This window comes from Chaetura pelagica, unplaced genomic scaffold, assembly GCF_000747805.2.
Source record: "Chaetura pelagica isolate M959 unplaced genomic scaffold, ChaPel_1.0 scaffold17, whole genome shotgun sequence".
In the NCBI taxonomy this organism is placed as follows: domain Eukaryota; kingdom Metazoa; phylum Chordata; class Aves; order Apodiformes; family Apodidae; genus Chaetura; species Chaetura pelagica.
The window spans coordinates 933692-957537 of NW_009970726.1; the positions used below are offsets into that span (position 1 = coordinate 933692).

General features: G+C 37.1%; 1 protein-coding gene across 1 annotated transcript in view; it reads left to right on the forward strand.

Moving 5' to 3' along the window:
- The window catches only part of PLXDC2 (plexin domain containing 2), a 274504-nt gene that overhangs the window by 244552 nt on the left and 6106 nt on the right, over nucleotides 1–23846 (forward strand). Inside the window, exons 10-13 of the mRNA XM_010007012.1 lie at nucleotides 589–649; nucleotides 3406–3556; nucleotides 4945–4983; nucleotides 17341–17501. Coding sequence (XP_010005314.1) covers nucleotides 589–649; nucleotides 3406–3556; nucleotides 4945–4983; nucleotides 17341–17501 — 412 coding nt within the window. The remainder of the gene's footprint in view (nucleotides 1–588; nucleotides 650–3405; nucleotides 3557–4944; nucleotides 4984–17340; nucleotides 17502–23846) is intronic.

The following is a 23846-nucleotide window of genomic DNA, read 5'->3' on the forward strand; positions in this document are numbered from 1 at the left end:
TTTTCTGTAGCTAGTGAGGACACAGAAGCAGCTCTATGGTGTTCTCTAATTGTCATGAAGGCTCTTCAGAAGAGCTGTTATCTAAATCTGTGAACATTGAGCACATTGTTATATGTGTAGCTTGATGTCTCAGATCACCTTGCCTGATAAAAGCAGTGACTGGGTCTCTACATCCATTGTGGGATTAATTTTTCCTGGTTAAGAAGTCTGGACAGAAATAATTAAATCAATTTACATACATATGACTGCCATCAAACTTAAAAATGCTATGGCTCAGTGCAGTCTTAAGAATAATTATACAGTGGAAGGTAGACATACCCGTTTAAAAATTAGATAGAGAGATAGAGAGATAGATAAATTATGTACCTAAAATAATAATCCATTAATTGAAATGCTTTCACTGAAGTGGGTTAAATGATTGGCTCATAGTGTGAGCAACAGCCTCTTGAATAAAAGTAATACTACATAATCATTTGGAATTTAAAATAAATCACGTAATTTATTATTCTGTCACTCTCTCTTAATTTCTTTTTCTTGTTTTGCCCCTATTTCAATCTGGATAACTTCTATCTGTTTCATCATTTAAAGGTGCTCCAGTGGATTTGACCGTCACCGGCAGGACTGGGTAGACAGTGGCTGCCCTGAAGAGGTATGTGAGTAGTTTACATCCTGAGCCCATCAGAGCTCTGTTATATAGTTATTATGCTTTTGATTAAATTCTTCATGTTAAGAAGCATGATTTCAAGGCCAAAGACATGCTATATTTGTCTTTGTCATTCAATGGAAAAGCCATAAGGTATAATAAAGAAAAGTAGGCAGAGCAATTGCACTCTCCATTTCAGGGAGTAAAATCAACACAACATAGAATTTTATCTCTGAGAAAATACTTTAAAAAAATAATATAAATACCAGAAAGCCTGACCCAAAACAATGTCCATCACTGTTCTTCTCTTTGATCTCTGACTCTTGTCAGAAAAGTGGAAGAAACTGGGAAGTTCTTATCTCAGAAACCCCTCTGCCAGAGAAGTCTGATGTGGAAAACAGGCACTGCATGTCTTGCATTTCACTTACAAAATCTGGCCAAATAACTTTGTACAGAAGAAATTAGATAGATTAATTACAACATCTAAAAACAAACAAACAAACAAAAACAACAAAAAAACACTAAAAAACACAACTCACAAAAACTAACAAAACAAAAACAAAACAACAACAAAACAACCAAATCCCAACTACAATACATTTGGATGTCCTTTCCTGGAGAGGCAGTGAGAGAATAAGAAAGTTATCTTACTGTTGTAGTGGCTGACTGTCAAACAGGGGCTACAGGCCTCCTGGGCTTCCTGATGCTTCTTTTTTGTTGTGGGTTTTTTCGTTTCAGGATTGTGGTAATAGGAACAAATTAATTTATGACACTTTTAAACTATTGGTAGCCATAAAAAAGCAGTTACTTTTCCATTTTGTCTGAAAGGGTTACTGTCATGAGTTACATCAACATAACCCTTCCAAAGTGTAATGTCAGGTGAAACTGAGGACAAAATGTAGCCCCAAGTGTCTAGTTAGAAAAGGATATTCTGTTTTATTCTCTGTAGAAACAAGAGAAGTAATTATATAAATCCAGCCTAATGGAAGAATATTTTGTTTTTCCTGTAACTATAATTGCAAAATGATTGTGTCCTGCCTACTGCCATATTATATGGGCTTGAAGCCTCAGCTTTGTAGTTTTTAAACTCATTAATTAGGAATGGAATTTCTGTGAGGGTTTTTGTCTGGGGAAGACAACCTTTACAAGAGCATAAGAGTTAGTGGGACTATTTTTTATTATAGTACACAACCTTTGTATTGCTTTAATCCAGATTATAATAAGATTGGATTCAATTGTGCCAGCAGATGTTATCTAAAACCTTTTCTCTGCAGGTCAGTAGCATCCCATTCTACTTCTTGCTTCTTGTTTCAGCACAACTACTGCTCCAAGGGTTATCAAATGAACTGAGGAAAATATTGATACACTAAGTGTATCTGAGGCACTAATAGTTTGATTTACACAGTTTCAGGCTACTGGGTTGCTACTCACAGTCCAGCTTTCAGGCTTTCTGGAGTAGAAGCAACAGCTTACCTAGCCTCTTCCAGAATGATGCCCAAGCTGGAGTTCAATGAAGGAGTAATAATGAGCACACAGAGGTTAATTTTGGAGCCAGTCATTCAAGAGGATAAATAATGGGGATTCTCACTGTGATGTTTCCTTCTTTGTAATACAGATTTTTAGCTAAATTTTAAATTGCATCAGTAATATTAATAGTGGTTCTCAAGCTAAAACATGAAGACATTTTAAGAATAGTTATACTGATACCTCTTTTTAATATAACGCATTGTTTCTTGTAAAACAAAGAGCAATAGAATAACCATGCATATTAAAATAAAGATAACAACCACTTAGTTTTTACAGCCAGACATCAATAAAATGAACAGGCTTTGCAGGATTCCATTCCTCATTAAATGAATGGGGACAGCAGGAGTTACAGGCAGCTCCCATGTTTGCTGCTAGTTAATTGGATGTATTTTCCTGCCAGAGTGTGTGATCCATAAAATAAAATATTTATTACACCTGCAGAAATTGTCCAGAAATTAAAAAAAAAAAAAACCAAAAAAAACCAAACCTTGAGATTCATATCAAAACATTTGTCCATAAAAATAAAAAATAAATTATCAATTATATGACAGTGAATATTATTTATTGTGTACTAATATAATATAATATAATAATTAGTGTTATTGATTTATTCTTAGCTTACTTTTATAATGCTTGTATTTTATGTAGTAATTATTATATACACTTATGTGAAAAATTAGTATTATACAGATTTAATAGGTATATAGTGACTGTTGCTCTATAGTGTGGTGTATCGCTATTCTACAGGCTGAATACATGCACACATTTTACACATATATGCATATTCTTCTGTGATAACTGAATGTAAAACTTAATTGAATGTTCCAATTAACTACACATTGCTCACTACTAAAGCTGCATTTTAATTCCCATATATCTTTTTTTTTATTGTTATGACACCCAGGCCAATAGCAGTGAGCATTGAAAATTAACAGTAAAAATTTGATGTATAATCTTGAATGTCACAATCTGATTGGGGGAAATACCATGTTTGACATTCAGGATTTACTTTGAAGCTTTGTCATTAGCAATTAAGTGTTTTAAGTTTTACATCTAAATGAAAAATATGTGTTGCTTACTGTAGAGCACTTAAAAATAAATAAAATCCATGATTTAGTGTTTCCATTTTCATTCTTTTTATCCTGACAGCTTGTCCATGCTTAAATTCTTCATTCAGTGACAAGCCTCCACTGAGAATTAATTTTCTCTTCTTTGTTTTTGTTGTTTCTCAACAGTCGAAAGATAAGATTTGTGAGAATATAGACACAACTGAAACACCTCCATACTCTACCACCACCCTTCTGCCAACCACCACAAAGTTCAGAGTTTTAACAACTGCCAGAGCATCCACCACTTCCCACCTGCCAACTAGCCTGCCCACGGAAGGTGACGTGTGTACATTGCATTATTCTGTAGTGTGAACACATCATTTACAAGCCTAAAAGAAATAATTTCCTTTAATTTTGTGTTGACTGAATTTCTGGGGCAGTGGAGGGAGTGGGAATTGCCAGTCGAGGCAATATCTGCTGCTGCTTTTAAATTGCAACTTGCTCTCACAGTAGTAAGGTGCAAAGGGGATGGTTGCTGGAGGAGGGGGCAATGCTGGGGATGCACAGACAAGTCAGGCAGACCTCTGGAGAACCTGTGGTTATAATGAGCTGCTTATGTTCCTTTAACCATCAGGCCGTAGTCCAGAACCTGTTGAAAGAGTAGATGGAGAGGGCCCTGCTAAAGTTGGTGCAGAAGCTCCTGTCACAGACATAATTGTATTTTTAATCCCTTTGAGTATTCTATTTAGCCAGGTGAAAATTAGAGATAGCCCAAATTAAAAACCTCTTTGAAATTTGCCTCTTTATCTTTTTTTCAGTCAGTTGACCCTGTTTTCATGTAGTCCTCACTGTTGTGAAATAGTTTCTATAGGCTTTTGAGCTGAATTAACTGGGTAAGTGATGATGTGTCAGTGCTCACCCTGGTTCCACTGGCTGCTTAATTCTTCCGTTTCTGTGGTTTAGTTATTCTGCTTTCCTGCTTCAGGAAAAATTCAGCTGGGTAGGAAAGGTAACCCAGATTAATCAAGTAACATTTTAGCACCTATAAAAAGGGGTGGGGAGGGAGGCATGAGGAGTTTTTTGTTGGAATTGTATGTTAACAGTAGAAAAGGTACTAGGTACAGGCAGATTTTTTAAGTGGCCTGTCACATGAAAATTTTAACTGAAGGCATTTCAAACTGGGAATCTACAGGTAAGAAAGGCTGATTTTGTTTGCATCAAAAGGAGGTTAGAAACTGTTGGTGCAGGATTTGGACTGCATTAGCAGCATTGTTCCCTGGCATTTTGTTCATCAAAGCTCAAAACAAGAAGAAGTGAATGGAAATAAATAAGATTTAAAGCTGGTAGAACTTTCCGTGATTTGTAGAAGAGGAACTAAGTCACTGTTTTATTTTACTGTCATATGTTTGTTCATATAGTCCTTAATATGATAGAATACTCAAGCTATGTATGAACATGTAACATAAATAAATTGTTTGTGTTATGAGACAGACCCTTATTTACCAGTATCTTGAATGTTCTTTACACTGTACTGTTTTTTCATTAGTAAGGAAGTAAAATGTTGCTCAGCATGAGTAAGAACACCACAATCTAATTCTCAGTGAGTTGAGCACCAAATAATTTTCTAATTGTGAAATTTCTTTGACGTTAGAAAGTCATTCCTGAAATGACTCATGACCTAGACAAGTTTATTTTCCTACAACTAACTTGAAATTTCCTTTCTAGATGACACCAAGATAGCACTGCACCTTAAAGACAATGGAGGTAAGAGATTATTATTTTTTTCTGTAAGTAATGTCAGTGGTTTGTCAAATTATACTGCACTGAACTTCATTAATCAAAATCAGATTGTAGAAATAGCTTTTACCAGAATCTCAATGGACTTCAGCACTCCATGTCTATGTCGAAGAGCAGCAGGGCAAATAAGCTCAGCAGCTGCTTAGTAAGTTAAACATTTGCAACTCTCTTTAAAACTCTTTAATAAAACAGCAGGTTTACTTAACTTTCAAGTACAGGCATATTAAGTAAATTTTTAATGGTATTCATACAATTATTAACTGAATTTTAATAATACATTTTTATTTAACTGTGTTAAGAGACAACATGATGCAAGTTCTAAATAATAATATTGTATTATAAACTCATTCATAGTAATGATTTATTACATTATATTTTTATAATAAACATATCCATTTTACATCTGGCTCTCTGTACTAGTAAAGTTCCTGTATTCTTCCATTCACACTCCCAGTGCAAGTTAATATCACCTTGTCTTACTGATAAAGGCCTCTGTTAAATGAGGCTCTGCAGGGGACTGCTTTTGTTATCTTCTTTGTGGGTTCAAGGACTGAGGCTCAAGGTTTATTCCTTCTCCCTTTGAAGCTGATGAGAATTTTGCTATTCACTGCTGGGTCATTAGAGGTAGGCTGCGGCTGTGTCTGCTCATGTAGAGCTTTCTGAGGAGAAAGAAAAGATTTAGGTTAATTTCTGAGGGCTTTGAAATGGTCTATCAAAGCAGAGGATTATTTGCTGAGCAAACTGAAATAAATTAAATTTTCACTGATAGAGGGAATATTATTGGCTCTGATTGGCTTTCCTCTGGGCAGGGAGCACTAAGCTCTCCCCAGGGACAGGGAACCAGCAGCAAGTGGGGCAGCAGGCATGGGCAGGGCACAGAGGGAGTCCAGCTGCCTCAGAGGCAGCAGCCAGGTTCAGCCAGAGACTAGTGGCCATCAGCTGAGTCTGCAGTGACAAGGCAGGCCCGGGGTCAAGGCAGTAAGCCAGGTTTGCAAGGCAAAGAGACAGGACAGGCTTCCTTCAGCATAGATACAAGGTTGGTCCCCAAGACAAGAACAAATACGGAGCCTGGGCTTGAGCTTACATGGAGCCCCCAACCCCATGTGCAGAGGTCCCAAGTGTGCTGGGTCAGGATCAGTATTTTCCTGATGAGAGCTCTTTGCTGAATTATTTGCTGAAACATAGTGGTCTCTCATGGCCCTCATATAGAATTGTTAACATTTTGAAAGAACAGCATGTGCAGATACCACTTAGCATTTTGGTCTGTTTTGGTCTATTTTCCTCTAATTTGTTTTTCAGTAATATTCAAGTATTATTTTCTCCATCCCTCAAGTTAGAGACCTGATCGCTTTCCTCACCAGTCACTTCTCTGTCATTTTGCTGTCACAAACCACAGAGTAGCTATGGTCACAGATGTTACTGAACATTGAATTGTCCATTTGTTATCAGTGTTGTTGTTTGACATGGCTTTGACACAGAAGTAGTCCCTTGGAATAAAATAATCTCTAAACTCAGGGTGGTACTTTTAGGCATTCTGTCTACAGGAATGTCCCTGAATCTTTCTCTTATTCTTCTTGCAATCAAATTACTTTTTCTTTTGCTATGAGAAGTGCTTCAGTGCTCTTAAAGATTAATACACAAGGGGAATAGCTCAGCACTTCACTGTCCCGTTTGATGTCTGTTCTGTACATGAGGTGTGTTCCCAGCAGAGCTGTATCCATGCTCTGCCCTGCAAGCCATGGCTCCATGGCAGGTGGCTGGCCTGACTCCAGGCAGCTCTCCATCTTGAGCATCTCATGAAAGGCTCAGAATAGTATGGTGTTACTTAAAAAATAATTCAAAAGGTGGGCTTTACAAAACACATTCCAGGTTTCTTTTGGTTTGGGAATTACAATAGGATTGTTTTTTCACTTGACTTCTCTTTCCCCAAAATCTGAAAAGAAAAACTCTGTGAAATCAAGCAAAATGGTGAATACTAGAGCATGTGAGGGCTGACTGGGGCCTGCTTGGTAGAGTGAGGTTGTAGGGTTTGTGGTATCACTTATCTGAAATATAGAAAGTCCATTTCCACACAGAAAGCTGCTGCGTTTTAGAAGAGCAAACCAGCACCTGATGTGATTATTCATATTCCTTGAGCTGTTTCTTTTATTATTGAAATTTAAAAAAAGGAAAGTGACTTCAAACAACATGGAAGCAAAGCAGCACACCAGGACTGCTCATTCACACAGTAAACATAGCTTTTAATCTGAGAAGTTCTTTTTGATGAATCTTCAATTATGCATTGAATTTTCCAGTGACCCCTAGATTAAACTCAGATAAAACCTCTGCAGCCACAGACACATTCTTTGATTCCCTGTGATTTGTCAGCCTTTCATAAAGAGTAGATTATTTCAGGTCACGAATACAGGATCTTTTACTTTCTCACACTAGATCTTTTAAAACTCTAATGAAAGGGAACCTTTTATAATGGAAACCCAAAGTATATTGGATCAATGATGGCCTAGAGCTTGATGTGTCCTTAGATGATAACAGTCAATATCTGGTTAAGTACAAAAAACATGTTCTGTAGAAATTCTGCATCTCACCTCTGCCTGGAACTTTGGAAACCAAATGTTATAAAGCCACGACTAAATTTAAATTAAATTTTGAGTTCAGGTCAAACTCTGATCTCTTAATTATATGAGAAAGTCACTTTCCAGTTATTCCTGTAATTCTCCTACAATCTTATGTGGCGTATTTTGACATACATTTCAAATTTGCTTGTTTCTGCTTCTCTGTCTTTCTTTCACATGCCTAATTCATACATGCCTAACCCCTTTTAAAATACAGCTGACATACTATCACATTTTTGTTGAATCTCAGTTCTTTGTCAGATAACAAGCATTTTGGAAGTTTTAACATATGTCCAGCACTGCAAAAGTTGTGGGTTTTTTAAAATTTATTAATTGCAGATTCTGTTCTTCTTTTTCATTTTTCATATAGCACAATACAGTTGACCAAGCAGTTTAAAAGTCTAATTTTTCAGAAAAAATTGCAAGCGATTGGTAGTGGGTATACAGTAATGCAGTATTTTCCTGATGAGAGCTCTTTGCTGAATGATTTAGATGATTGTCCAGCACATCTAGACATTTTCTCTGACCTTTTTAGGCATCTTATTGTGATGGTTTTGATTGCTCTGAGTCCCTTTAAATGCTTCAGCTTTGTAACTCAACAGAAAAGTGCAGGTGTGTTCAACAATGTCAGAGAAACTGCTACACTTTTAATTCACCAAGATGTACTGAAATTAGTTACAAAAACCTAAAGCCATGCAAAAAACATCTACATTTACTTTTGAACAAGTGCATACCAGCATATGTAGTTCTAGGAACTGTCTGTGCCCTGCTGCCTATGCACTGTGGTGAACTTTTTGAAAGATGGTCTAGATACGAATATTAGTGATGTACAGGATTAAAATTAGTGCTATACAGAGCTTGATTTGGTTTGAAAGGTTAGGAAACTTGGTAAGAAATTCCCAAATTGCAGATCCTTTTGAAAGGAGTACCTTAATATACCTTACATAACAAGGCTATCCAAGGCTACTTTTTTTTTTTTTTTAATAGTCCCCTGTGCCTGGAAACTAGCTCACATCATAAGAACTCTTGGCAAACTATGAAGAAGATTCAGTCCTGTTTCTCTTGTGTACCCTGATCTCCAGCTGCAACATGTTGGAACACTGGTTCATGCCTGCTTATAATCATCAATTATTTCTTTCTAATATGTTAAGTTTCCAAATGATCCAGAAAATGAGACCCATTTCAACAAAGAGACAAGCCAGCCTTTAAGGGAAAACAAACATTTTTGCACATAACAAAAGTTATTATGACCACACAGTCCAGAATATCAAACACTACAAATTAGCTGAGTCAATTTTAAAATTAACAAACCATCAAATTAATCAATGCTAAACCTAACATTCATGGTCGTTTAAAAATGTTTTAAAGTGGACCTTGTATAAGGTAAGATCCACAGGATAGGGCTTTGTTGTACCATTACATCTTGGCCTAGCCATAGGAAGTGACCTTTCAGAGTCTATCTCACCTGGTGTAAGCCACAAACCCACAAGCTCTTCCTTTGGGCCTTTCTTATAGCCAGTGACAAGCAATAGGCAAGAGGAAGCCATTCATGTCATCTTAAAAGAAGTACCCAAAATGGGATATGTTACTATATAGAGGTGACTAGCTCTATCAGCTACAGGGAAGAATCTAAATAACATACTAAGAGAGGGCATCTCACCCATAGATACCCAAGGTTTCCTTACATTAACTCTCTTCAGTGTGTCTTAGCTAATATGTTCTGTTTCTATTCCTGTCCAGAAACCTGGCAGGCCAAGATTGAGACCACTTCTTCCCCTCTTCTGTCATGAAAAAGAGATGGTTTAAGGTTTTTACTGTTATTGCAAAAATCCTGTTGAGATTAGGCTATGGATTATGTAATTATTTGTTTACTTTTAGGTGTTCCACTTATTCAAAACTGCTTATGTTCCCCTAAAATTGCAGGTTTTATACAATTTTAGGCAAGAGAGGATTTCCTTGGAGATAACTTATCATAAAGTTTTCTTTACCTGTGCTGTACCATGTGCTGTGCTTGTATAAAAAAATTACTATCAAGGAGCAGTTTTGCAATTATTTCAGTAGTGATGGAAATAGAAGAAGACAGAAAGAAAAGTATCAGAAGACAGAGATAAGCAAAACAGGTGGTGATTAATAGAAATGTGTCAATAAGATAAGAATATGAAGAAAGGTAGATTCAAGAACAATTAGCCACCTTGATTATCAAATAAACCAGACAGTGTTGTAAACAGAGTTTATCAGATTTTAACCCTTTTTTCTTATATTTAGATAGGGTGAAAATTCCAAAGGGAACAAATGAAATCCAACTAAAATAAGTCAGCAAGTCTTCCTATATATTCCTATATATATATATATTTATTTATATATATTCCTATATCTTTCACACTGTAACTTACAAGCTAAGAGATGATGATACATCTCCACATTTTATTCTCTGTTTCTCTATGCACATTTCCAAGCTGTCATTTCCTCTGTCATTTCTCAGAAGTCTGCACGAGTTAGATATAGGTCTTAAGACATATTAGAGATCTCTCTCTGTTGCCTTCAGCATGATCAAAGCATGATCAAACTTGAACTTTAGACGCCAAGCAATTTGCTAAATGCTGCTCATTGCTTTCTGTTCAGCTGTAGCACTCGAAATAGGAAAGCATTATACCTAATGAAAAACTGTGGGATCTACCATAGTAGTACCACACCATGCTGCTGTAAGAAACATGAAATTAAGTCCTCAGTGTAATTCAAGTTCGTTCTTCTCAGGAAAACTGGTGACTTAAGGAAAGCATATACAGGCTTACTGGTGTTTAGTATGATACTGCATCAGTGCCTGCTGGCAGATATGTTGTTGAAGTTAAGATTTCCAAAGCCATGAACAGAAACTTAGAAAAGCAACAGCCGCAGACTATGCAGCAAGAGAGAGTTTCTGCTCTTTGGCTGCCCAGAGAGAAGAGCAAACACATGGAGAGGAGGTGTTGCTAAATGGCTTGTAGAGGTTTCTCATGTGGAAACATGTCTCTTATTAGGGTCCAAAGAAGAACAATGAAGCTGGTGAAGGGTATAAAGAACAAGTCCCATGAGGAGCTGCTGAGGGAACTGTGGTTGTTTAGTCTGCAGAAAAGGAGGCTGAGGGGTGATCTTATCACTCTCTATGACTACCTGAAAGGAGGTTGTAGCAAGGTGGGTGTTGGTTTCTTCTCAGTGGTACTACTGTACCTATGTTAGTCTCTTTTGGCCACTCTTACACTTACTGCTTTTCTTCTTCCATAGCCATCCTTGTACAGTTTTTGGTCTGGTTCCTCTCATCCAGGAGCTTCAGGGTGTGTGATAGCTGTTTCATAGAATCATATAGATTGGAAAAAGCCTTTAAGATCACTGCTAACCTAAATCTGTCAATTCTATCAGTAAACATCTAGACGGCTTTTAAATGCATCCAGGGGTGGTGACTCAACCACCTCCCTGGGCAGCATGTTCCAATGTCTGACAACCCTTTCAGGGAAAAAGTTCTTCCTGATGTCTAGTCTAAACCTTCCCTGGTGCAGCTTGAGGACATTTCCTCTTGTTCTAGCATCAGTTACTTGTGAGAAGAGACCAGCACCTACCTCTTTACAACAGCCTTTCAGGTAGATGTAGAGAGTGATGAAGTCTCCCCTCAGCCTCCTTTTCATCAGACTAAACAGCCCCAGTTCCCTCAGTCACTCCTCATAAGACTTATTCTTAAGGCCCTTTACCAGCTTGGTTGCCGTTCTCTGGACATGCTTCAGCACCGCAATGTCTTTCTTGTATTGAGGTGCCCAAAACTGGACACAGTATTCAAGTTGTGGGCTCATCAATGCCGAGTAGAGGAACAACCACCTCCCAGATCCTACCTGACATGCTGCAACATCTCAATGTCTTTCCTGTAGTGAGGGGCCCAAAACTGAACACTGTATTCAAAGTTCAGCCTCACCAGTGCTGAGTACTGTTTCACATCTGTAAGAACCAAGTAAAAAAATTATGGGTTTGTATGAACATTAAGAATACATCTAATTGCTGCCATGTGGCCTAACAGCAGATATTCATTTTATCATAAAGCATTCCTGTATGAGAAGAAATTGCAGGGTTCATTCTCTGTGTCTCTGTGACAAATTCAGGGGTTTGCCATGAAAATCAGTCATCTGGTAAAAAGATAGGAGAACAGAATAGAGCTCAGTACTGAGTTACCATCTTTAGGGTGATTGCTGCTATGTAGGTAGTCTATGTCCCTGTCTTAGCTAGTATAGTAGTGTCAGTCAGGAGGGTCAAATAAGTTAGTGCATTTATCCCTTAAAGATGCACATGCATATAAGAGATGAGTTTGAATTGGAGCTTTTTACTGTCTGACTAACATGTCAATCACATGGCTCTCGGATGGAAAAAGCAAAGCTTTATTTTCCAAGCCCACACAATGAAATTCTACTTTTTGTCTGTCACTTGACCTTAATTACAGGTCGCTTTATAGAAAGGAAAGCTTCTAGCCAGGAGCTAACAATTTCACCTATTTTTCTTTCATTTTACCTTAAAACTTTTTTGTATTTCTGCTCTCACAGGCAGAGATATTAATCTCTGCTAACTAAGCTCTTTTCCATCTAATTTCATGAGAGGTGCTCATGTACACATATGTAACACAATTTTGTTTTTATATATATTAAAACAGCACAATAGAAACTTTGTGCAAACTTTAAATTTAGACAACACAAAAACATTGTATTTCATTATTTTTCAGACATTAACAGTTAATATGTAATAGTGAGATTGAGTGATTGATATTGAGAAGTGATGCAGAATGTGTTTGCAAACACTCAAAATAAAATTCCCAGTTTGTGCACACCTTTGTTCCTGTTAAAGTCAGCATCACAGTCCCCATGATCCAGGACAAGATTTTCATTCATGATAAATCCTTAACTTTGGGGTTTTTTCCTGCACCGTAAGAAGCTAATGCATCTCAACTAGAAACATAATACACAGTAATATAAAATCAAATATGATGTCGTCTTTATGTGTTTATCTTGCAAACAATGAGAACATTTTTTATTTGTGTTTTAATTTTTGTTTTTTAAGCAGCATTCTGGTATGAAAACAGTTATTTCATGTTTGCATTGTGTGCCTTTTTATTTGGGGAAAAAAAGGTACTTGCTGTTTCTGTGCTTTCATTCAGCACCTAAGGAAAAGCAGACTAACCTGGCATGTGTCTTCTGTTTAAAAGGTTTAAACATGTAATACTTTGGGGAGGAGTTATAAACGTAGCATTTTGCATGTGAAAATTGCTTTCCTGAGCAAGAAAATGAAAGTTCGGGGAAAGTTCCCAAGAAAGTTTCTTTTGGGAAAGGTTTGTTCATAAGACAAATATACTCCCATGGGTTTAGCCTTCCCTGGAACAATAGATGTAGTGTAAAAATCTTAGTCAGATTTCTGCACCTGAAACAGCTTTGGTGTCCATTTTTTCATCTGATTCCCTTGGTGGCTTTTTAAAAGAACTGTCAGTTGATTTTACAACAGAGAGTATTTTCAAAGTTGACAACACCGTTTACTGTTTCTGTGCAAAGAGAGTGAAATCAATTTCTCATGAGTATTTGAGCCCTGGGGTCAATGAACTGAATTTCGATTATGGAAATTACAAGTTACACTTCTTGTCATTTAAGAAAAGCACTCTTGTATTTCATTATTTTTATTTGCTTTTGGCATTCTGATCACTACACTGACATCCATGCAGTGCTCCACCCTAGACTAGCAGTAATCCAGGCAAACAGTTGTCAGCTGTGATATTTGGAAGAAACAGCATTCTTGCTTGCAAACCTGGATGATGAACACTGAGAAAATACCTAATCAAAGGGGATTAATGTTATGACCTTTACAGGGTGGTTATGACTTTTTGCTGAAGTCCAGCATTTTTTAATATGCAGAATATGAAGTTCTGCCTTTAACCATAACACAGAAACAATACAGATTACTCATTTAGTGCAAATTGGCCTGAAAATGGGTACAAGTCATAAAGTAGTTTATGATGCACCAATGTGACACTGAAAGGAAGAGGTGAAAAGTGTGCAGCTGTCAAAAAAAGATAATTACGGGACAGACAAACTATGGATCCCCTTCTCCTTCTGCGGAGCAGTTACCTCTCAGTAGAGTGACTCACACAACTAACTGCTCATCACTGGGAATTAATAGCCCAACCCAGAGCATGTATAATAAAGCAGGCCTTTTCTTTCAATTTCTTTCAATTGCTTAATATGCATTTGCCTGTCGATCTGAAATATATGTCCACATAGTAAATATTGTTACAGTGCATGAACAGAAATCAAGACTGGAGCTTATATACATTCATCTGTTCTCAGCTGAAAATGAATAGCTATTTGTTAAATTATTAATGGCTAAAAGACTGCTGCCTGAAATTAGATGAACCCTTTTTAGGGTTGTTTTTCTTTCTTGTCTTCTCCATGAACTTTACATTCTTTGCTACAAAGTGCTACAACTACCAGGAAGTGTTTTAAGTGTCCTTTGGTTGCGAATACATTTAAAAATAGATATTCCACATCCTAGGCAATATTTCCTGTCACTTAAATAAGGCCTGGAAATTATCACTATATGTACCACGTTAAAAAAAAAATAAATCAAATAGATCTGACATTGCTTTTCTTTTTAAAAAGCTCCTATACATCTGTGCAAACGAAGCTTTAAGATAGCTAACAAAATCTCTTTGTAGGATTTGGCCAGGGAGAGGCCTGGTTCTTGGATCCTTTACATGGCTAAGCTCAAGCTTGATGTCCATAGGCAGCGCAATTAAAACTGACATTCCTGTGTGAAGAGATTAATGAAATTTTCAGTAAAAAGAAAGATATTTTCAGGATTAAGCAGTACCTGAGTGGGGGTGCCTACCTACAATTTTTCACTAGATTCATTAATACCTCCCACATAATCGTTTAGCCTCTCAAATTCTTGGGTTATTTTTCTTTATCCTCTGTTTCTCATACTTAGCGCCTTAGTCCACAAGGAGTTTCACTAATTTCATGGGAAAGAGCAGAGCAGTGCTGCAGGGTTTCAGCTATCCTGACTCAAGATTGAGGAAATATGGACAAAAGCAGGGGAAAGCTAGATTAATCCTCCCATAGATTCACTTATTATAGATAAAAATAGCTCTTGGCTAAGATAATACATCTTCATTTTCCTTTTCTCCCTATTGACATGATGGTTCTGTGCAATCCACTGAACCATGAAGCCTTCCTTGGTCTGGTGAGAAAAGTGCTGCCACACATGGATGAGCCATCACACTGAAGTTAACCATTCCTATTTTCTTTTATTGGCTCTTAACAAGACATTTGACACTGTATAGGGACCTAGATCAATAGACTCTTCTTCTATTATTTTCTACTTCTCTTTTTTTAATATTAATGTGGATTGTTCTACTCGCAACATGATTAATGGTAAAGGACCATATACAGGTATTGTTACTGTTGTTATTTTTTGTTGTTGTTATGAATAATAACAAAAATAACAGTAAGTTATTTGAAGTGGTCTCCATAACTCAATCACTGTTTTCCAAGAATGATTAAAAAAACAATCACACCAAGAAAACGAAACAGATAGTTAGGGAGGTGGCACAACAAAAAGGGTGGCTGTAAAAATCAATAGTTTTCATTACAGTCAGCTTGGCAACCATGTATTTTGAGAGGACATTTAAAAGTGAAATCAAAAGAAAATGTTTCATAAGTATGATCAGAGACAAGTTTTATATGGACTAAGTCATAGAATCATAGAATCATAGAATCTTAGGGGCTGGAAGGGACCTCGAGAGATCATCTAGTCCACCCCCCCTGCCAGAGCAGGGTCACCTAGAGTACATCACACAGGAACTCATCCAGGTGGGTTTTGAATGTCTCCAGTGAGGGAGACTCCACAACCTCCCTGGGCAGTCTGTTCCAGTGCTCTGTCACTCTCACAGTAAAAAAATTTTTTCGGATATTCACCTTGAATCTCCTATGCTCCAATTTACACCCATTCCCCCTTGTCCTATCACTGGTAATCACTGAGAAAAGCCTACCTCCGTCCCCCTGACACTCACCCCTTACATATTTGTAAACATTGATGAGGTCACCCCTCAGTCTCCTTTTCTCCAAGCTAAAGAGACCCAGCTCCCTCAGCCTTTCCTCATAAGGGAGATGTTCCACTCCCTTAATCATCTTCGTAGCTCTGCGCTGGACTCTTTCAAGCAGTTCCCTGTCCTTCTTGAACTGAGGGGCCCAGAACTGGACACAATATTCCAGATGTGGCCTCACCAATGCAGAATAGAGGGGGAGGAGAACCTCTCTTGACCGACTAACCACACCCTTTCTAATGCACCCCAGGATGCCATTGGCCTTCTTGGCCACAAGGGCACATTGCTGGCTCATGGTCATCCTCCTGTCTACCAGGACCCCCAGGTCTCTTTCACCTACACTACTCTCCAGCAGTTCAGCCCCCAACCTGTACTGGGACATGGTGTTGTTCTTCCCCAAATGTAAAACTCTGCACTTCCCCTTTTTGAATTTCATCATGTTTCTCCCCGCCCAACTCTCCAGCCTGTCTAAGTCTCTCTGAATGGCAGCACAGCCTTCTGGTGTGTCAGCCACTCCTCCCAGCTTAGTGTCATCAGCAAACTTGCTGAGGGTACATTCTATACCCTCATCCAGGAGATGATTTGAAGGATTACCAAAAAGGCAGAAAGCAGTGGAAATAGGAGAGCAATGTAAGTTTGTGAAGCCAAATGACCAGTGTTCTGCTGGTGTTTCATAAACCTGGGGCTTCTGAATAGCTCTTCTGCATGCATTGGTGGGTAGAACAGCACTTCCATGCATGAAGACACCCAAGAATATTTACTTATCACCATGTTTGTAATTGCTGTGATACTCCAAGTCGTCCAATGTAGAAATCACACCCCAGAAAAAAACAGTTCTACAGATGTTGCCTAATTTATTAAAACGCTTTTCCCACAAATATGACAATGTTGTTTAAAATTTTTCAGTCACTTATTTGGAAGGTATGCTGACATGTTGCTTGTGTGATGGAGACAGCTCCCTTATCTCCTCATGGGAGCATATCATGGGCCACCTCTCAATATCAAGTTCAGTAAATGGATAGTCTTCTGTAATATTTTGGTATTATGAGTGTTCTATTCAGACCGAGATTAGAGTATTGCAGGGCCATTTAACATCCATCTCTTATACTTTTGGCTGTCTGATTCAATTGCACAGGCTGATTCAAAATCCCTGTCCAAGCTAATGAATCAGGCTTTCAGAAAGTGTTTATTAGCTAGACCTCACAAGGGTTTGTGGCGAGTCTTCACTTGAAGCTTTAAAAAAAAAACAACAACATTGAAAATGTATTCAATTACTACTTGTTCTCTGTGGGCAACTGCAATACTTTTATGAGAAAATCAAAATATATTATGAAGGTAATTAGGAACTTCAGAATGTCCAGACTGCATTCAAAACAAAGAATATTAATTTTGTTTATTGAATTAGAATTAGTAAAACATTTGGCAATGTCTGTTCATTAAGATTATGAGAGTATTTGGTTGTGGGAAAAAGATATCTAACACGTTTCTCCAACTTGGACTGTGAAAAATGAGGAACATTCAACACAGAAAAAGCAAGTCTTCAGTTGCCAGCTGTGAAATAGAATGGATAAGACATAAGTTACTGTCCTAATAAGTGTGCCATTTGTGCAGCTTCCACAGATGACAGTGCAGCAGAGAAGAAGGGTGGAACACTTCATGCTGGCTTAATTGTCGGCATTCTAGTCCTGGTCCTCATTGTGGCTGCAGCCATCCTCGTGACTGTCTATATGTATCATCATCCAACGTCAGCAGCCAGTCTCTTCTTTATAGAGGTAAGACAAAAGCAACATGTGTGTCACTAGTCTTGTCACTTGGCTAGTATAATCGGGGTTGCCAAAATAGAACTTTCTTAACTAAATCTAGAAAGTATTCTTGTGTTTATAGTGTAAGCTTTGAAGAATCAGACCTACTTCACCCAGCAGGTGATGCTGTTTTGTTCTTTACATGTTTGTCACTCAGCTGCTTCTTTAATCACTATTACTCTTTTTTGTTTTTACACAGGACATATATCTATAAGTTACACTCTATCTCTCTTTTCTGTTCCTTCATTGTCCTCACCATGGCATTTTTCCATTAGCTCTCATGTGCAATGACATTTTATTTTAGGACTTCTTTATTTCTGTGGAAAAATAAAAAGGTTGCATTCATTAATTCTCTAGAAGATCTGACTTAAGTTTTCTAGCTGGAAACATGTTAGCCATTTCATTAACTCATTTTTGTTGGCAGAAATCTTTTAACACTTGCCACAGTGTGGGAAAGATTCTTTTAACCTTATTTTTGAAATCTAAATCTAATATCATCTCTTTTTACTAGTACAGAGGGAAAAACCTTTTTAGACCATGATTCTTCTGACCTATTTAAGACATCTCCTTTAGTATTAGATAAATTTCCAATTTTCTCCCTCAAATATAGCTACCTCAGGTGGATAAATCTACATCGCAGATGCTAACATTTAGTCAGCTCAACTCCACTCTATATGACAATATAAGAAAAGAACAGTTTCCATAGGTGTTTGGTTATATGAAAAACTGTGAACACCTACACTTAATTAAGTTGGTGGTTTTTTTCAGCTCAACAATGTTCCTTTACTTTATGATAAGTATGTAGTTGCTAAGCATGAAGGAAAATACTGATTGTTCATAACCCCCACCTGCAGTACTTCCTTACCTTTAAGAGCCTGTATGGTTAGTAGAAGGCAATGGTGAAGATGCAGAACTACTGGAAGTGGTGACTAGAGGCATAACTAGGGATTGCTTAGATAAAAGCCTGGACCAGGAAGATAAAGGCTTTGATTCTTAGTGACAGCACTGTGAGTTGAAGTGAGACATGAACATGATCAAAACGATTCCTCTTAAAGATCCTATTATAATAAATATGTCTTAGATGCACTAGTAGTGACAGAAATCAAAATGAATTGTTTACCAGTATTCCATGCTCAAGCGATGTAACTGCATTAACCATTGGGGAACCGCATCCATTTAATGAAATAAATAGATTTCTTTCATATCTGTGCAATATTTCAGGACAGTTCTCTATTGATGTAGACAAACAAACTTCACTGAAATCCTTGTAGAAAAGAGAAGAATTTGTCCCTGTCTTTTTTTTCATACACAGATTGAATTGCTATTCTTCCACTCCAATATAAACAAGTTTCTTATCTGTTATGATGTCTCTAAACTAAGCAAGTGGCAAAACCATTTTTAAAGAGAAGAATGCCAAATTAGAACACATGTATTTATTATTTTTTGTTCTCAGTGTAGTAATTGCATGTTAATTTATTTCATTCACTGATATCATACACATCATTGAAACAGTGGTGCCTTAATCAGTTTCATTAAATCCATTCCAATTAATTAAACCCTAAGTGGCATTAATCAACCTATGCAGACAAAGCAAAAATGTATTTTAGCAAGCAATAGACTTCTGGGAAAAAAAAAATAATAAAAAAAATCTGTTTAAAATAAAGGAGATGTAATTGAATGATAAAAGGAGGAAGTAAATCAGTCAAAATAAAATCTATATAAAATGTGGTATAAACTACATCCTCTTTTGGTTACTAGGAAAATTGTGATACTAGTGAAGAATCAGCCATTTAGCAAGAATTATAGGAGGTTCTAGCCATGAAGATGTTGCCTTTCCCTGTGAGTAGTAAAACCACTGAGGCAGTAGTAAAATCATAGGGGGTGGAGAACGGGATTACTCTGAATTTCAGAACATTTCCACAAAATCAAAAATTTTAAGCTATTGTTGGTATCATAGGCATAGAAGAACAGAACAAGGTAATCCATTCTAGAAATTAAATTGCTTTAAAGAGATTTATTCATTTAATTTTCAAAGGATAAAGAAGAGTTTGACCAATTCCGGAAATAAAGAGTAGAATATGTTATTCTTGTATTCACCTGAGCCATAGGATGTACTTATTTCCAAAACAGAAGAGAATGTATCTTCTCTGACTGGCATTTTGAAACTAAATTACAAAAGAATAATGAGGCATAACTGGTATAAATAGGTCACTGTTATGAAAAAAGCATTCCTTGTTGTATTTGTGCAATTGAAAAATGCTTCTGAATAAGCTGCTAGAGATGACATGGTATCCCATATACGACAGCAGAAAAGCTGTATTATCTGTTGAAAATGAATGAAGTCTGGATCTGATGTTACAGTTCTGGGGAAAGAGCTCAAGAGGATTGTCATGAGCTTGTTGTGAAATGAGAACAAGCACATAAATATTTCAGAAAATATGATTGTTTTCTATGAGTTTCTTGATTAATAAAACAAATTGCACAGTTAAAACAAGATGGGACAGGTGGACACGCAGCTCCCTCATGCAGATATCTACAAAATTACTACTACACTGAAATCTACAATCAAGTTTTGGGACAAAATAGAGAAAAGGGACCTACCCTATTTGTGTTCACTTTTAAAGAATCTACTTTACGGAATCATCATGTTGACATTAAATGTGACATTAATTTAGAACTGTAACACAACCAACAGAGAAACTTCTTTTCACATCTAAAATTCTAGGATGCTGTCATAATTTCATAGCTAAAGTATAATTTTCAGTCAGATTCTCTTGGGTACTTTAGGCTAAGGGCTATGTAAGAAATTTTGAGTTTATTTGGTTTATAGTCATGACTGGTTACTGTTTAAAAGAAGTGTAATAAGCTGATCTGTGTCTGAGGCTTTAAGTTTCTTTCTGCTTTGTGTTCTCTGCAGATATCACCCAATATTTACTTACCACCTCAGTGAGGTTTTTACATCTCATATCCCCATTTATTGTGCCCTCATGTTTGTCACATCATCCTTTTTCTCAGTGAGCTCCCCTAGATAGGGATAAATACACCCACACTTCGATGGCACTGTTGAACTTTGCACTGTTAAATGTAATCCCTTGTGACACCTCTGAGCACGGTTCAGTGATATCCTGAGTGCATTAGTTGGCTTAAATGAGTGATACACAAAAGCCAAGAAAAATGCCATTTATTCCAAAAGCAACTATTGTTTTAGAACAGAGTAACATTATTCTATTATTATTTTTACCACTGAACTCTGAAGAAAACGTCTCCTCTAGTAGTTTTCTTTATAGCTGTTGAGCACAATGCATATGTGCAACTCAGCCTGGAACAAAAATAGCTATTTTGAGCTATCATCTTTAGAAGTCTTGAATGCTAGTGCTATGCAATTTGCCCATGATAGTGTATAATTTTAAAATACCAATACTATTTGGAAAAAAAGTTTCCTTTGTGTTAAGTGTGTAGAAGATTCAAATAAAAATGCAATGTTTTCTTGTTTCTTCCAGCCCCCACTGCTACCCAACATGTGTTTTGTTGTTTAAGTTGGACACTTCTCTGGTGACTTAAAGACAGGATGAATTATCAGCTTTTAAAGTTAAGGGAGTTCCAGTCAAAGTTCCAATGAATACAGGCTCTTACTGAAAGCTGAGTAAATGTTGACTGAATATTATCTTGCAGAGTGACAGAAGAGATGTTGTATGCTTTGGTCTTTCATTTATTTATGGTTATCCCTGTGGTATTTTCTCTCCCTTGAGTTTGATTTTATTGAAAATAATTTCCTCTTTTGAATCAAGTTGCACACCTACACTTACCTTGAGGAATCTTTTTTCTCTTGAACATACTTTGAACTTACTTGCACTGATTTTTTTTTAAGTGCCATTCAGGTCAAATAGTGCTCTCCATGTATCTTTCAACAAAGCAGAAGCTGGTCAGAAATCTAGCTATAACACATATAGCAACACACTAGCTATACTACAATTAAAAAGTAATTGATATAATCGCTAACCTATGGAGTGTACTTGTAGGATTTGAGGTTCGGTGGCCAAGAAGCCAAGGATGATGCCCCAATTGTAATGAACTGCATGCTTGTGATACAGATCATAGCAAAAATGATACAGATATCTGGAGATGAATGTAAACAGGAGTAAAGAAATTTTGGTTGAGTCAGATGGATTTCCTCAAATTTCATTGAGTTGAGGACTAAATAGCAGATTTAGTGGTAATTTAGAATTTTCTTCTTTCTTTCTTTTTCTTCATGTTATTTTTTCTTCTGTTTTTTAATGTGTACTGATTTGCATTTGTGTGTGAACTTTAGCACTGAAAGCAAATAATGTTGAGATAACATTTAGCAAATGAAAAAGCAAGACATAAGGCAGACAGTCTTTTACTCAGATGTCTTTTCCCTGTTTGTACCCCATTACCTGTGGACAGAAGGGTTGCAGATGACACAATAAGTTTTTATGTGCATGCCTTATTTATATTTTTTGTACCTTTCTTGTTTATATGTTGGTCCAAAGTCCTTTTAATCTTTGAAATTTACCTCTGCTGTCATCCCAGTACTCTGCCTTTGGGGATTGAAGGAAACATGATCTGGTCACAGCTGAGAAGACAGCAGAGGAATTGCAGGCTGATATGAAGGCAGGGAGTCAGACTTGTGATGTCTTTTCCCAGCTGGACACAGAGATGCTGTTGCCAAATGTGCTTGTGTAAGCCTCAACAACAGCAGAATAAATTTTTTTTTGTGGCAGTTCTCTGCAGGTAGGGAATTTCAAGGAATTTAAACTAATATTGCAAGTTGGGACCATCTTAACCTCTGGCAAAGAGCCTTTCTCTTGTATTGCCTTTAGGTACAAAACCAAATCCAGCTTATTAACACTCTGAAGCTGAATTCAGAGCCTGTATATTTCTTAATAGCAGTTATATGTGTCTCAATAGTAGTTAATATGTCACATATTGAAGAGAAGTGAGGGTGTTTGTGGTTATCATTTTTTTTGAGTTAAGAATCCGTTTTAAAGGTCATAGCCTTTGCCTTCATGTTCCCACCCTCCCTGGAGGTTTTCCAGAGCTTTAATGTGCTGATTCAGCAGCTTAGAAACATACATGTAGACTCACACACACATGCACATACCTATGTCTTTTTTAATTGTTTGCTTTACTTCATTTTGGATGTTTAAGCTGGATAATTTCAAAAATCTGTTTTTTCAAATGGCCACACAGAGAGCTGAATTGATTCAATGGAGTCAGGAGGTGACCTTGGGGAGAAAGAGATGGAGGAAGGAATGAACAGCTGCAGATCTGCAGCAAATCAAGTGATAATACGTGATCAGAGCCCGGGGGATGCACCTTAACTCTTCCTGATTTAACTACTAAATTAAATAAGCCTGGAACTGGTAATTTGTTTTGGTTTTTTGCATATAGAGACCAAGCAGCATGGAAGGGTCTGCATTCCTGTCATTTGACTCTGCCAGCCCACAGTAAGGTGAGGGCATGCAGACTGTTAACACGGGCTGGTGGATGGTTCCCAAATCCTGAGCCCTAGCTGGCGTGGTCTGAGGAAGGAGTAATTATTGGGTTTTTTGCTTAACAATTGAGCTGTATAGTGCATTGTGTTGCAGTAACTGGAAGCATTCCCTGGCATGCAGATCTAGGAGTAGATTTTCTTCAGATTTTGACTTTCTTCTCATCCCTTGTCTGTTTAGAGGGAGGAAATAGAAGGAGAAAAAAATAAAAAAAAAATCTGAAGATGGTTTGTGGTGTTTCAGAGCTCAGGGAATTAATGGGCATTTTTGGCTCACTGTTATACATCTCTGCTCATAACAGCACAACACAAATAAAAGCCATCATGTAATTGCCAGCCCTGTTCTCTATGCACCATTTCCAGGTTTCTGCATGAATGTCACAAACGCAATGCATGTCTTCAAACAAACAAGAAGTAAAGAGGAGACAGAGTGAAAAAGAAAGAAGGCATTTTTTAAAAATAGTAACATCCTTAGCTGGCTTACACAGGTGATGAAGCTCACAAAACTGCTAATTTATTTGGGGATTTGGCTCATTGTTATATATACACATTGCATGGGGTTCTGCTTTTAGTTTGAAAAAGGCTTGACATGGTCATCAATTTGTTTTTATCTGGAAGTTTGGACTTAATTGTGTTTCATTAAGATTTCGATTAAATAGAAGACAACAAGTATCATTTTTCTTTTCTTTCAAAGTCATGCAGTGTCCTGCAGTGGCATTTGGAGTATTGTCATTGATCTCACTGTCATTGCCTTGTACAGATAGTAAAGTTATTTTTTCCAGAGCTTATCCAGCTCAGCAGGA